Consider the following 16,758-nt stretch of genomic DNA (forward strand, 5'->3'; position numbering starts at 1 on the left):
TCCCATCACTAATATATATATATATATATATATATATATATATATGACTACTTCATTTAATCACATGAATTAAGATACAAAAGTATAAATTTATGCATAAACTTTAAGTATTTATTTCAACAGTGCTCAATACCTAGGTAGAGCTAGGTAGTAAGTTATAAAATATATATGGCAATTAATCTACGCAGACTATTCCGTGTTTCATCCACGCTAGGATTCATCATGTGTAACTCTGGATCTTGCTTGCTTATGACTGGACAATACCGGGCTGTCTGATATATTATATATAATTATAAAACTCAAATGACCTTATAACGAGTGATGTAACCCACTTTCCGGTTTACGACGTCCGGGTGCGCATGCACGCAGAAACATTAACCCATAACAATGTAAACAAATGAACACAAATTGTTTCTTTTGCAGATTTTGACCTGCGCACTGAAATATTAACGTTATTATTTCGAAATTATTATTTAACATGGAAAGAGTGGGGTTTAAAATAGCTTAAACGTAATACAGAAATGAACGATGTAAAAAAAAAAAAAAAAAAAAGTAGATATATCAAAATTTGAATTTAACTATAGTAAGTATTATGGTATCTGTTCAATGCACATTTACCTATAAGTATGGCCAACCACTTATAATTCAGTAACTGTAAATCTTTTTTTTCAAAAATAATCAATTATAATAAACAGAACGACTCATAGAAATCTATCTATATTCTTTTTTTATTTTAATATACTTTCATAGAAATGTTTGTCAAAAAAAACTATTTTCTTTACGTCACAAGTGTCACGCTCGTACATGAATTCCATAGCTAATATAACATACTGACCCAACGGGTCACGGGTAGTCTAGTATATATATATATATATATATATATATATATATATATATATAATTTTTTTTTTTTTTTTCACCTGCCTTACAACTGTAAATAACTGTGCCATCATTTAATAAGTCAATCCCATTCTTTACATTGACAGCTTTAAGGGGGAGGGGTGCATTCATTTGAATTTATTTATGCCCTGAAAATGTTTACATGGAACCAATCCTGGATGATTCTCTTCGGAAATTACTCTCTTCCTGTTTTGCCTGTTTGCTTTTCAAGGATTGGACTTGCATCGTACTAGACCTTTTGAGAAAGAAACGTTCCATTCTCTTCCCTTTCCTTTCTCTCCCAACAAACAGCTGCATCATTGAAAGTATAATGATAAACGGTAGCTCCGCCTCGTTCAGCGATATTTGCCCCCAAGATAAAAACCAGTTTCATCGTCTTTTGTTTTTTGTTTTTTTTGGTTTTTTTTTTTTAAACGAAAATTATGTGGAAGGAAACCGAAAGGCTTCATTGATTATTTATTTTATTTTTTCCTTAATTAGTTTTCTAATCTTCAGCTTTTCCATTATAAACGCAAGAATATCTCTAATTCCATTGGTGGAACTGATTGTTCTCAATGAGGTCGACCATGGAAACATATGTCGCTTTTGTATAAGAAATCTTATGAAATAAAAATGAAAACTTTGTCTCTCATAGTGGCGTCACGTAGTCACAGGGATGCCGTCAAATGTTTCATTTAATGTCATCTCCCCTCCAAAAGGATGTATAATGTCACAAATCACAAATACAAGTTATAATCAATGCGACCACAAATTAAATCCTACCCTGTGTCAAACTTTACTCCAACAACCGAGGTATGTGAAATTAGTATTTTACACCGGCTTCCGTTCTCATCCCGCAAGAAGAATCAAAGGTGCTTCTACAGACTTGGGACGAGATTTTGTAGTCGATAAGTAGAGCTTTCAGAAAAAAAACGATGGTTTCAACTGATTTTTCTGCCAATTCTAATAAGTTACAATGGTAGCTTCCAAATTATGCGGTCGGAATTACCTGAATATTACTGACAAAATTTTAATCGTGTTAGCAGGTGAAAAATTGCCGCCATCTTTCAATCAAAACGGAAAATTACCTCCCTTTTGAACTCTCCTGTGTTTTACGATCATTTTCATCAAATTCTATTTTCTTTTAATAAAAAATTTTCTACCTTACCAATTTTCGTAATTTTTGGATATAATCATCTTAAAAATACAAGGAATACGTAGATACCATTGTTTTCATGTGAAATTCAGTTTTGCGATTTCCGAAAATCTCATCCCAAGTCTGTAGAAGCGCCGAATCCAGCATACGGCTATACGCAAATACTAAGCCCTGAGCAAAATGATATCGCGCTAAGGAAAAAGAAAAAAGAGAGCAAGTTCGAGAAGACGATCACGTTAGAGATGTGGGTGACATTGGAGATGTCACAACCATAACGAAAAGTCACGCATGACAGGAGTATGAGAAAATAAATGTCATTGCATAACAAAAAATAAAAAAGCAAGTTGAATTTTTTTTTTCTATTCTTTGTCTACTTTGCGACTGAGTTAGTTCCCAGGCAATGTTAGAATGATACAATGTTAGAATGTTAGCACCAAAGACAAGACCAATAGTCTGAATATTCCAAATAATACATCCTCATCTCAAAAGGAGAGTAGAGTGTGGACATTGGGTTTACTTTCTTGCTTCCTTTATTTTGTCGTTTAGTCCTCACATTCCAGGTGCTGTATGTGCTCTCCACTTATCTCGGCATTATTTCCAGTCGTCCTGGACTTCTCCTTGCCACTGGACCCAAACAGTGCCGATTCAGGAGAAGTGTGGTTAGGGATTGTGCAGCCCTTGCTTCACAATTACATGTGAAGCTGTCCCTACAGAGGTATCCTTTATCTTTTGAGACTGAACGGAGGCATTGATAGTCCTCACATTCCATGAGTGATGTTATTGTTGGCAAATTTTTTACCTTCGAGTAGTGAGGGTTTTTTTTGTTGTTTTTTTGCTCCTTACATCAAGTGGCTTCAATCTCTACAAATCTATCTATCGCCCATGCAGATCTTTTTCCTTAGAAAATCGACCTTTTTTAATATTTATTTTATTTATAAAACAGTAATCCACAGACATGCATATATATATATATATATATATATATATATATATATTCGATATGTTTTGTGACCAAGAGCGGAGGTCCGCTTGAAATATAAAAAATAGCAAATATTAAATACAAAAAGTAACATCGTTTTTCATGCTTCAAAAAACCCTCATAACCTCTAAATAATTATCCTAGAAGCATACATGGACTTTTAACATTATATATATATATATATATATATATATATATATATATATATATATATATATATTGTTTTTAAAATACTTTTTAATATATAAAACTAGTGGGTTCTGCTAGTATATATATATATATATATATATAGTTTTTAAAAAATATTTTTTAAATATAAAACTAGTGGGTTCTGCTAGTGTGTGTGTATATATATATATATATATATATACTAGCTGTACCCGCTAACTGGCGAATGTAAACAAAACACATAAATCTTGCTGTCGCTGTCTCTCTATCAATCCAACAATATTTTTAGGAAGAAAGCTTGGATGGTTTAGAACGAAGGAACAGTATTTTCATTAGATGTAAACCTCACCAGAGGTAGCTACTTTAACTTCTTTATATGGAAGTTATGACTTTTTTGATTTGTGTAACTTTAAACTAAATAGTAAATGATCTATGTAAATGCATGAAGATCACACAGCCATCTTGAAAAACAGCTGATGTGTTCGTTTTTTTTGTATGATCCGGAATAATAGAATTTCATGGTAACAGCCAATGAGAATAGGAGGAATGTTACTAGGGAGAAATCATTATTTTCGATTATTGCAGTATAATGGTAGTTGTATTTGTAATAGTGTTTAATCCAGTTAATAAAGGTATCCGGTCAAAATAGTTGTCATGGTTATATATTTACCCGGTCTTCTATGGGAGAGTGTGAGGATTTGTCAGGGAGAGGGGGAAAATACGAACTACTATAGATCTGAGCAATGGTGATGATGCCTCTCCTAGGATGCAATATAGGATCTAATTATAAAGAATAGCTGTGTATGAAACGACGTAGTGTAGTTAGATAAGACGGGGCTTGAAGGTATAGACATGATAAATTTGTATGTGGCATCTTGTAATGAAAACCTACGGCAATTTGGTGCAGAGGGGAATTTCTGCAATTAAGATATTATATACAGGATATATAATCTGAGGTTATTTTTTTCCAGAGGTTAAGTAACCAATGAAGTTTAACGAGGTTAATACAAGAGTGCTCAATACCGAAGTAGAGTAGGGTATACTCTTTATTTGTTTTTATATAAGCAGTCATATGTGACTACACAGTCATGAGCATGTTTCGGTCAGCGAGTTACCAGTATCTTGAGACCTCTTCAGGTGATACAGCTTATACGAAAGCAAAGCTGTATCACCTGGAGAGATATCTAGTAAAAAAAAAAAAAAGAACATACATATATTTTAAATGCTTATGCTTTATATGCATCTATTTTTATCTTTTTCAGGTATGCCATGAAATGTCTGGATAAGAAACGGATCAAGATGAAAGGTGGTGAAACTTTGGCTTTAAATGAAAGAATTATGCTATCTCTAGTCAGTACAGGGGTAAGTCTGCAAAATCTCTTGATAATTTTGCATGTAATTAATAAGATTTGATAGAAACATGTTACACGTCAACATCTGAGGTGAGGTGTTGTACGAGATGATGGTGCAGTTAGGAAAACGAGGAGCAGGAAGGGAACTCCAAAGGCTGTCAGTTTGAGGAAAGAGGTTATTAGTGTGGAAAGCATTCTCGCATAAAACTAAATCTCATACGTCTTGTTTCTTGTCAGTTTGGATAGACTACTCACCAAAACCAGTTCAACATCCTCCAGCATGCGATGTTTTCACTAGGTTCCTCCGCTATCTAGAAAGCTCTGTGACATCTGGAGACCTCCGCATCACCTGAACTGCGACAGATTTTCTTGCAGAATCATTTTCATTAATCAAGGCTTGTAAAGAGGCGAAAATATGTCCTCCAGCACGTTGCTAAGATCCACACAAAAGGTAAATGATCATCCCCATCTGTCCTCTATCTGTAGCCATCACTCACTGGTTACTTCCTATCTCTGGAGATAACTCCACACCTCCAAAGACCTGGGCAACACTGCATACCCCCGCTAGTCTATAAATATAAAAGCGAAAATGTATGTATGTTCGCTTTTTGTGTATGTCCAAGAAAGGCTTTTTTCCGAGAAGCGATCAGTCGACTCACTTAAAACATTTTATATCATGCCTAAATGATAATATCTATGAGTTAACAACCAGGGTCGCCTGTCTATTTAATTTGCCCGACTTTGAAACGTTAAATATTCAACATTTTGGGATCACTGCATGTTTGCTTTCATTTTTCGGTATAAAAAAAGCGAAACTTGATTCGAATCCTCTAGAAAGCGATGTAATGTTTGGTCAATGTCGGCTTACCGTCGTCATATCAGATGGTTGTTTTCATTTCAAGACGAGCCACTCCCCTAATAAATGGGGGAGCTATTTTTCCACAACGTTAGGTAAAAACAAGCAAACCGGATTATTGACCTCATTAAAAACTGTCCCGTAGAAAATGTTCACTGCTGAATAGCTATTGCTTACGTCGTCGTCATAACGCTCGCACAAAATGTTAATTCTGCAACTTCCACTTGACGTCATTTAGTGTGGGCACCTGTCAATTCTCTTAGTTAAAAACATTCAAACTTTTTTCAGTAACTCATTCTTGCTGGCTGAGCGGCTAATGTGTAATGTTTTTTTTTTTTTTTTTTTTTTTCACATTTTATTTTCCAACTTCACCTCAGGGCTTCAGGTTCGATTCTACCTAATTACCCCCCCCCCGTGTTTCTTTTTGATTTAAGAGCATACATTGAAACACCCAGGCAATGCCTGGTACCCCCATTAGTCTATATATATAAAAGCGAAAATGTGTGTGTTTGTATGTCTCGCAAATACTTTCGACAGAGGCGACGGATTTTCACGAGTTCGGTATCATTGTGAAGCTCAACATCTTAGACAACAAATATCGAAAAATTGGCCAGAAACATTAATTCCTTCACCCTAAACTGGACCCTTTTCTACAAGGAGGAGTGTCGAAAAAATCGTTCCTTTATTTTCTCTCCTCCTGCTACTATGACAATGACGTCATGTTTGACCTAGAAAACATTGACGTTAGTTTAAACCACCTGCTTGTATTCTTAAAGGTTTAATTTTATCCGTTCTTAATTGTGTGTCTCTTTGGCATAGGGGTAACGTGTCAGGCTTTTTTTCCCCCCACCTTAGCCTTGATGCTTCGGGTTCGAGCCTATCTTTCTACCTAAATTTTTTTTTTCCTCTTTTACACCTTTTTTTTTTTTTTTTTTTTTTTTTTTAACATCGCATTTTTTTATAATATTAAAATAGGGTCACCCTCTCCTACATACACACCTCCAAACACCCGGGCAATGCCGGGTACCCCCGCTAGTCTATAATATAAAAAGCAGAATGGGCGCAAGCGTTCATGTACGTCTGTGAAAGGCTTTTTTTGTTGTCCTTCTCGCACACATAGTTTCCTTATACTTCCTAGATTGTAATATCTCCGATTTGCGAACGGACATCGTCTCTATCTTTATTTGATACAGTTTTTAAAAAAGTCTCTGGTTTTTGACGTTTGTCTTTTTCGTATAAAAGCGAAACTGATCGAAGCAAACACAAGCGCCTCCTGGCCAAGACGTCTTGAAGGCAATTAGGTTTGATCAATGTGGGGGGGGGGAACCCTTCATATCAGACAATTGCTATTCATTTGGACACTGCCTGAGTTCCCCTTTTTTGGGGGGGAGCTGGTTTTCCCCAACATCGTGGGGAAACAAATGCGTCAGAAAGCTTTACTCCTTCATTTCGCTATCCGCTATGGTGTAATGGTTGACATCGCTAATTTTGAACGCTTTACACTTCTGGTCGCGTCATGGCGTAGCGGTAAGATGTCAGGTTTTCTTTCACTTTCTTTTCCACCTTCACGTCGCGGGTTCAAGCCTGCCTGTCTACTACTACTACTTTTTTTTTTTTTTTCACACCTCCAAACACCTGGGCAATGTCAGGCAACCAGGCTAATAGAAAATAGGTAAACCCAAGTTCCATTTTCTACCTGTGTTAGATGAATAAATTCTGACCCAGAAAACAGCAATACTTCCCTCTTTGTCAGAAACATTGCTCATGGAATGTGAGGACTAAAAGACAGAATGAGCAAAAGTATATTTTCAATTTGTATTTTTTGTTTTCTGCTCTGTACTAATTTAATTTTCTTTCTTTTTTTTTTTCTCCTCTCTCCGCGCACAGGAATGTCCATTCATTGTGTGCATGACGTATGCATTTCAAACCCCCGAAAAACTGAGTTTCATTCTCGATCTAATGAATGGCGGTGACCTGCATTATCACTTATCACAACATGGTATTTTCTCGGAACAGGAAGTAAAGTTTTACGCAGCGGAAGTCATATTGGGATTGGAACACATGCACGTACGAGGCGTTGTATACAGAGATCTGAAGGTAACGTCAAACGACATCTTGTTTTTTTCTTATATGCGTGTGTGTGTATATATATATATATATATATATATATAATAATAAAATTTTCTACAAAACAAACAAACCAAACACCATAAATAAATATTTGAGGATACAAAGAACTTGAAGCATAAAAACTTTTTCCAAAATTACTGGAATCAGCATTAAATAACCTGAAAGATGTTGATAGCCGTAAAACAAAAACTAACCAAAAACAAACATTAACTTTGTAGCAATTAGATTTTGTTGTATAACAAAATTTTTTTCAGTGATAATTTAATGACAAAATAAACATAATGATGAAATTTAACCGGGAATCATATTGAAAGAAAAAATCGTGCCTAAAAAATAAAAACTCCCAGACAATGCTTAGTGTAGAAATGCACACACACACACAGACACACATATATATGTATAATAATAATTTCCACAGCCAAACATCTCTCTCACATTCTGAAAACGTTTAGCATTTTATTAATAGTATAAATATATATATATATATATATATATATAAATAAATATAAAAACGAAAATGTTTGTGTGTGTGTGTGTGTGTGCGCGCGTTTTCGTGTATGTCCAAGAAAGGCTTTTTTTGGAGAACCGATCGGTCGCCTCACAACTTAAAACTTTTTATATCATGCCTAAATGATAATATCTACGAGTTAACAACCGGGGTCGCCTGTCTATTAAATTTGCCAGACTTTGAAAAGATAAATATTCAACAATTTTCCATCGCCGCATGTGCATTAAGCTTTTTTGTATAAAAAAAAAAGAAGCAAACAGATTCACGAGAAATTAAACACTGTCCCACACTCAAAGTTGACGTCATTAACTCATCAAAAACGGGCACCTGCCGTTAAATGTCGCACGTTTATTTTTCACTCTTTATTATTTTCCAACTGCGCATCAAGGCTTCGGTTTTTTATCTTTTTTTAAAACAAACACCCAGGACACCCGGCCAACGATTTTTCTTTTTATTTACCCAAAAACACACACCTCCAAACACCCGGGCGATACCGGGTACCCCCCGCTGATATATATATAAAATAATTCTTCCGTAAACTTTAGCATGACAGGTGTCATCGACTTAGGATTATACCATTTTCAACAAAAATAATTTTTCCAACATAACTATTGAGTTTTTATAGCGTGTCCGTCTGAATGTACATTTCTGTATGTCAAATATATGCATGTATATATAATGGTTGTATAGATTGAGTTCCAATGAAAGCTGTGTGATTATTAAAGAGTGCTCAATGGAGGACAGAGCTGGTATATAAAGCTTTTCAAGATCGCTTTTTTTGGTCTGATGAAGTGGTCTCTTTGAATTGGGATTCAACTGAAACATGTATGCACATATGTAACCAATAATGTTTGTGTAATAAACAGACGTATATACAAGTGAGAGTGTGTGTGAGAGAGAGAGAGTACAATTCTCAACATTTATACTAAACAAATTTTTGATTTATAGATTTGAAATTTGGTATATAGAGTATTCAGACATGGAAAAACATGACTAATTTTTATGTTAAGAATAAGTAGGTTTGAAAACACTTTTAGAACTTGTCAAGCTGGCTTAATGGTTATTGCATTTGACTCCCCATCTTTAGGTTTTGATTTTGATCTCGGCAAATATATATATATTTTTTTTATTACCGTTTACATAAAACAGCAATAAAAATTTACATAAAACAGCAATAAAAATATGTGTGTGTGTATGTGTTATGATGTAATGTGTAGCGTTAGTATGTGTTATGATGTAATGTGTAGCGTTAGTATGTGTTATGATGTAATGTGTAGCGTTAGTATGTGTTATGATGTAATGTGTAGCGTTAGTATGTGTTATGATGTGTTGCATTAGTATGTGTTATGATGTAATGTGTTGCATTAGTATGTGTTATGATGTGTTGCATTAGTATGTGTTATGATGTAATGTGTAGCGTTAGTATGTGTTATGATGTAATGTGTAGCGTTAGTATGTGTTATGATGTAATGTGTGGCATTAGTATGTGTTATGATGTAATGTGTGGCATTAGTATGTGTTATGATGTAATGTGTAGCATTAGTATGTGTATGTGTTATGATGTAATGTGTAGCATTAGTATGTGTATGTGTTATGATGTAATGTGTAGCATTAGTATGTGTTATGATGTAATGTGTAGCGTTAGTATGTGTATGTGTTATGATGTAATGTGTTGCATTAGTATATGTGTTATGATGTAATGTGTAGCATTAATATGCATGCGGCATATAGACTTAAAAAATAATGTTGGAAATTAGTGCGTTCAGAATGAACGCGCCAATTTCCAATGTTCTTTTAAGTCTATACGGCACATGTGTACTAACGCTACACATCATAACACTAAAATTGGGAGTTGCGGATATTTTTTTCTACTGGTTCCACTAGGGGGTTAGACTTAGTTTTTACGGACAAACTTTTTTTGACTTATGCGTTGAGTTACCCGCCCTTGGTTTATTTGCATTGCATCATTTTGTTTTTTTTTTTATGTATTTTTTTTGTTAATATTATTCATGAACATATGTTTCTGGGTATCACCTGTCGTCAACATGGCTAAACTTTTAACATGGAATAAACTCCTATTTGCCCAATATATATATATATATATATATGATTGTTTACTTTTATCCCATCCCAGCTGAATGCTTTTGATCTCGGACGAATGTCTGGTAATTAATATTTCATCTTTTTTCTCAAATTCTGTTGCTGATATCATTCAGGATCTTGATTAATTCTCGCCCACATCTGACTGGTTATGTAGAAACAGTGTGGTATTTCCATGGTTCCTGCTATTTAAAAGGTAGCGCAATTAATAGAAGTGATAATATAGCTTTTGGCTCCAAACAGACAAATGCCAATATATATATCTATATATATATATCTATATATATATATATATATAGATATGCGTGTGTGTCAAAGAGTCCAAGACGACAACTGAGGAACAGGTGGAGTGATAACAAGCTGGACCTGAAACATTGTAGGTTAACGGCAGCATCGACAAGGGATCATTTGACTCAGTCGACAACCTAAATGTCCAACCATCGAAATCGGGGAACAAGCGACAATAAACTTGTAGTAGTATTAGTAGTAGTATTAGTAGTGCATGTACGCAAAGAGATCAAACATGGTGAAAATAACACGATAACAAACTGTTGTGTATCGGAAAGATGTTAATTTTATCCTCATCTTTTTTTAGTTGTTTCACAACGTTTCGGCCAACTATTCGTCTGGCCTTTGTCAGGTGGTAACCGCGACGGGATAGGAACTCTGGATCTCCTAACTGCATTCTCAGCAATTACTGCCATCTGTAGTTGTTGTCGTCTCACCACGTTTTGGTCAAGTAAGCCTCTAGCCGGCTTTGGGTAGGATTGAAACTGCAGAGGCTAACTTGGCCAAAACGTAGTGAGACGACGACAACTATGGATGGCAGTAATTGCTGTGAATGCAGTTAGGAGATTTGGAGTTCTTATCCCGTCGCGGTTACCATCTGGCGGATGCCAGAGGAATAGTTGGGCAAAACGTCATGAATCAACAACTAAAAAAAGATGAAGATAATAGTCCGCAATAAATAAAATTAATAAATAATACTCATCTCAATAATGCATTCCGATTAAATGATATATATCGGAAAGATTGTACAATTTTAATAGAAGTATCGGCTATAGTATTATTAACTATCAGGGGACTCATTCATCTCTATATAAATAAAATGAACTCATTTTTTCCCCGTCTGATTTTGACATTAATAGGATTAAAAATCAAGATATTTCATGCAAATATAATATGCACAAACGGCAGAACAATATCTGAGGTGTGTTATAGGCTTATTATTTCTCAAATTCCTCGATAATCTTAGATTTCTATACTTTTTCTGCTGAGAAGTCACGGCCAAAATCGGTTAAGATCAATGGAAGTGGTAAAATATTTTCTCTCTAATAAATTCCTCCTCCCCCTGCCACCACTTAACACCGTTTGGGGATCGTTCACAAGGAACAGTTGAGAAGAGAACACCGGTTTGGCTTCGTAGTTCTTTCATGTAAAGTTATTTAAAATCACTAAACTAAGCTGCAGTGCTCTATGGCGTAGTGGTTAGCGTGCTGGACAATTCACATTATATTTTCACGTTCGCGCCGACCTACCGTAGTCGTTTTTTTTTTGTTTTTTTTTTCCCTAAACAACTGGAATGGACTTTTCTTGGTGGCCGAACTGTTAACGTTGCAGATGTTTTTTGTTTTTTTTTCACACTTTATTTTCCTACTTTTACTCATGACTCCGGGTTTGATCCTTCCTACTTACCTACCATAACATTTTTTAAAACTCCCCTTCCCCCCGTCCCGGAAACAAACACTCGGGCAATGCCGGGTACCCCCGCTAGTATGTAATATATTGATGTTGGCATTCTGTAGATGTTCAGTGTAAATGGAGATGCTCTGATATTGTACCTATTTACTATGCCTCCCCAAGGGACAGTTAGACACCAGGGTCGTTTTTTAACGTGGAGAAAAGGTACAAAAATAAAAAAATTGTCTCAGTCGTGAAGGACTGCTCTTCCACTGAAAGAGAACTAGAAATGGAAGTGCAGCATCTGAAGAACAGATACTACACTTTTATCCTGGCCAAAAGGCCAAGTTTTTGTTAAAACTGCAAAAGTATTTATCTAAGCTAGCACGGTCGTAAAATACGTTTAAATATGATTTTGATTTGTGCAGATTTTGTATATATTATTTTAGAGTTAATGTTCTATCGATTTTTATCTCTGTATGAATAAAATGAACTCCTTTTTTTCCCTGTGAGTTTGACCTTAATAGGATTAAAAATCAAGACATTACATGCAAATGTAATGTGCACAAACTGCAGCACAGGATCTGAGGTGTGCTATAGGTCTATTACCCTTACACATCTTCGATAAGCGTACATTCCTTTATTTTTTTCCGGTGAGAGTTCACTGCCAAAACCGGTTAGGATCAATGGAAGTTGTAAAATCTTTTCTCTATTAAATTCCTACTACTCCTGCTACCACTTAACACCGCTGAGAACGCGTCCACAAGGAACAGTAGGAATAAACACCGGTTCGGAATCGTAAAGGGTTATAAAGCCGGTTTTTTTTTCCTTTTTTTTTTTTTTTTTCGCTTCTCTCCTATAAAAAGAAAAAAAACAAAGAATTGCAGTCTGATTAACATTATTTTGCCTTTCTGCTCCCCCCCCCCCTTTAACGTACAACGCAAACTGCGTGACTACTCAGATTTCACTTCCGGTTTTGACAACTCTAACCACGGAATCTGACTATGAGCTTAACTTATTAGTACTTCCCACTAAAAACTTATTATTACATAAACATTTTCTTAATTACCATTTATTACGATACCGTGATATTACTTGCATTTTTCTTTAAAAAAAAAAAATAAATAAAAATAAAAAAATAAATAAAAATAAAAATAAATAAAAATAAAAATAAATAAAAATAAATAAAAAAAAATAAAAAAAAAAAAAAAAATAAATTAAAAAAATAAATTAAAAAAAAATAAATAAAAAAAAAAAAAATAAATTAAAAAAAAAAATAAAAATAAAAAAAATAAATTAAAAAAAATAAAAAAATAAAAATAAAAAAATAAATAAAAATAAAAAATAAATAAAAATAAAAAAAAATTTAAAAAAAAATAAATAAAAATAAAAAAATAAATAAAAAAAAAATAAATAAAAAAATAAAAAATAAAAATAAAAAAAATAAATAAAAATAAAAAAAATAAATAATAAAAAAATAAATAAATAAATAAAAAATAAAAAAATAAAAATAAAAAAATAAACGCACTAAAAGTCCAATTAAGATTAGATAGCTTTTTCTTTTGCATTTCTTTCTTCCGTTGATTAAGTTACGTTTGAAAGTCAGTTAAAACTAAAATACTCTAACACTGTTTTAGATACTTTTAAACTTATTTACCCACAGTTGACCATTTGTCTGCTCCAAATACAGACAAACACTGTTCTTCGAGATGATTAAACATTTTACATTTTACTTACATTTCCGCATTTTTTTTTTTTTTTTTTTTTTTTTTTTTTTTGAGTCGATTGCTGTACTAAGAATATTAGAAATTATGAAAAAAAAAATGTGTATAACTAGAGTGCCTTCAGCCATAATCGAAACCAAAACTTATGAAGAATTCTTGATAAAATTATTTATGACAAAGAAATAGAAGAACATAACAATTAAACGACGACCTGGATGATGATTAAAGTTCAATCAGCTATAGTCGAAACCGAAACCAACACTTATGAAAAATTCCTGGGAAAATTATTTATGACAAGAAATAGAAGAACATAACAATTAAACGACCCGGATGTAAGCCTGACACACAAAAGAACACGCAGACAATCGTATTAGTATATAGATTGTTACAATATTTTTTATGAATAATGGAGTAATATCTTGCACAGTTGGGCGATTCTATTTATAAACGATGCTGCTAGGAACTGATGAATCGAATTAATTCACGTTCTGCTACCAACCAATCAGAAACCAGAATTGGTCCATAAATATTAAACCTTTCTGTAGCAACTTCGCATATGTTTTTTCCGTCTCGACACGGCAAGAATCTTTTGCTCTGTGGAACTGTCTACTGCAAACTAGTCACCTCTCTGGACTTGTGTTGAACAACGAACCATCGGAAACCAGTCACCTCTCAGATAACGTCTGGCAATTAATATTTCTTCTTTTTTTTTTTTTTTTCTGTATTCTGTCGCTGACATCATTCAGGATCTTGATTGATTCTCGCCCGACTGATTATGAGCGTCTGCAAATGAAAGTATGTATGTTGTCAGAGTTTAATTACTAGACGTTTCTTGGACGGACGAATTAGTGCATTCGCGATGAGATTGGTCTCTTTTTTTGTCTTTTCTTCTAGATTTAATACAATCAAAGAGATCAAAAAAAGGGGGGGGAGCTGCTGCATCTTAATTGTGAACAAAAATGACTTGCATCACTCTAAAGCAGTGATCTCCCAAAATACGGCCCACAGGTCAGATCCGGCCCACAGAGCTCTTATGGAAAACATAAAAAAAATGTTAAGAAAAAATTTTTTTTTAAATGGAAAGTTTGGTAGTTTTTCTTTTTGTTCAGAAAAAAGATTACAAGCATTCGGTTGTGGAGCACCAGTTTCATTAAAAAGCAAAACTAATCAGCAAAACGCATCCTCTTGTATGGATTTGCTGCGTCTTCATCTTGACTCTTCGCTGCTCGTTCTCATTTTGTTTTGTCTTCTGCGCCCTGCATCCGTGAAGTTTCTCTTTTTAAAAAAGGCTGAGGGTTTACTTAATAAACCACTGCAGTGGTACATTTGTGACCGATTCCATCCTTCTCAGATATGGTTATGTCAGAAATGCACCGATTTCATGCTTTTAAATTTAATATTAGCAAACAATGACAATGATCGAGAGAAGAAACTCGAATCATCCTTGCATGAATGGAGAAGGGGAAAGGTTTCACTGTCTGACAGGTGCTGGGAGATTGATAGTCCTGGCCTGGTTCCCTAATCATGTAGGAATTGCAGTAAATCAAAGAACTAAAATATATATAAAGCCTATCTTAACATGGATTGTAATACAAACTGTTATAATATTTTTGTAACAACACAGACGCTAAATGCAAAAAAAATAAAAAGAATCTGTTTATTTATACACCAGGGGTTTCCAAAGTACGACCGCAGAGCTCTTATAGAAAATCTATAAAAGTATAATTTTAAGAGAAGGGATCAAATCAAGCAGAGAGAAACCCTTTGACCAAGTTGACAATGCAAAATGCATGAAATTGATTAAAGGGATGAGATTTTGGAGCACTGGTTTCACTAAAAAGCAAAGCAGCATTAAACGCGTCCTCTTGTATATGCGTATGACGTGTTGTTTTCGTTTTGACTCTTCGCTGCCGGCTCTCATTTTCGCTGGTATTCTGCACATTACATTTGAGCCAATTTTTTTTTTTCTTCCCCCCCCCCCCCTAAAAAAAGGTTGGTGTTTACTTAATAAACCACTGCCGGACGCCCTCCTCCTCTCATGATTGTGATGGACCTCCTCCTCCTCCTCCTCCTCCCATACGATTTTGTCAGAAATGAACCAATTTTTACGCTTCTAAATTTAATGAATAATGGTGAAGAGTTGAAAGGATTTTCAAATATTAATTTTTGAACAGAAAAATTTTGCACTGATTTCGAAATAAATGTTTTCTTGGTTAATTTATTTTTTTAATCTTGGCTCGCTTAGCTCTAAAGAGTCACCAAAATGGCCTCCCGTTTGCTCTAAAATTGCAATTATGACATTAGCCCTGTAGTTCAGTACAGTGGTTTTAGGTTAGTTTATCCCGTTTCAGAATTTGTTAGATGAGGATTGATAATTTGTATTTAAGCCCAGACCTCCTCCTGGTACATCTTTTACAACTCTGCAATCTGTACGGAATTGCAAATGGAAGCCTTTGGGGGGGGGGTAATTTGTTCTCGTCCCATCAGCCATAAGGTGAGTACTTTTTAATTGTATTCTTAGTATCGGCCGCATTGAGGATTGTTTTCTGCGCGTGCACATTGCATTTGAAACAAGTTTTTTTTTGTTTAAGCTTGTGATGGGCCCTTGCTCTAAAGTTGGAGTTGTGACATTAGCCCTATGGGTCAAGACAATGGTTTTTAGCTTAGTTTATCCCATCTCAGAATGGATATTTTGGATTATCTTGGATATTAATCTCAAAACGTTTAAGCCAATTTAAGCCCAGACCTCCTCCTGGTGCATCTTTTACAACTCTGGAATCTGTACGGAATTGCAAATGGAAGCCTTTAGGGGGGGGGGGTAATTGCTTTTGTTTTCATCAGCCATAACTTAAGTAACTTTTAATTGTATTTTTAGTATCGACCACACTGAGAATTGAACATTCAATCACCAGCAGACGGTCACTTAAAACTACTTGACACTTAGCACTTATATCCCTTACGCCACAGTTAACTCATCTGAAGAAGGTTGGAAATTATATTGAATGACTCACGGGATGAGAAGAGTAATTCGCATAATGCAAATAAATTCATCCTGTTCACTGCGTATCATCAACTTGTTTATATGTTATGCAATGCCGAAAGACTTTATCTTTACTTTAGTAACAAACTGTACCTATCCGGCGTTGCCTGGGATGCAGTCAGATCATTGTTTTGTTTGCACATTTTATTTTTTTTTATATACAAAAAAGAAATAAAATTTGATTTG

At 34.4% G+C, this 16,758-nt stretch overlaps 1 protein-coding gene across 1 annotated transcript in view; it reads left to right on the forward strand.

Moving 5' to 3' along the window:
* Positions 1-4,422: 4,422 nt before the first annotated feature.
* LOC145276379 (beta-adrenergic receptor kinase 1-like) overlaps positions 4,423-16,758 on the forward strand; it is a 41,627-nt gene continuing 29,291 nt past the window's right edge. The window contains exons 1-2 of the mRNA XM_080127735.1: positions 4,423-4,544; positions 7,278-7,487. Of these exons, the coding sequence (XP_079983861.1) occupies positions 4,452-4,544; positions 7,278-7,487 (303 nt within the window). The 5' untranslated portion in view covers positions 4,423-4,451. The remainder of the gene's footprint in view (positions 4,545-7,277; positions 7,488-16,758) is intronic.

The sequence above is a fragment of the Euprymna scolopes genome, unplaced genomic scaffold (genome assembly GCF_053919585.1).
Source record: "Euprymna scolopes isolate OS-2025 unplaced genomic scaffold, ASM5391958v1 sca92, whole genome shotgun sequence".
Classification (NCBI taxonomy): domain Eukaryota; kingdom Metazoa; phylum Mollusca; class Cephalopoda; order Sepiida; family Sepiolidae; genus Euprymna; species Euprymna scolopes.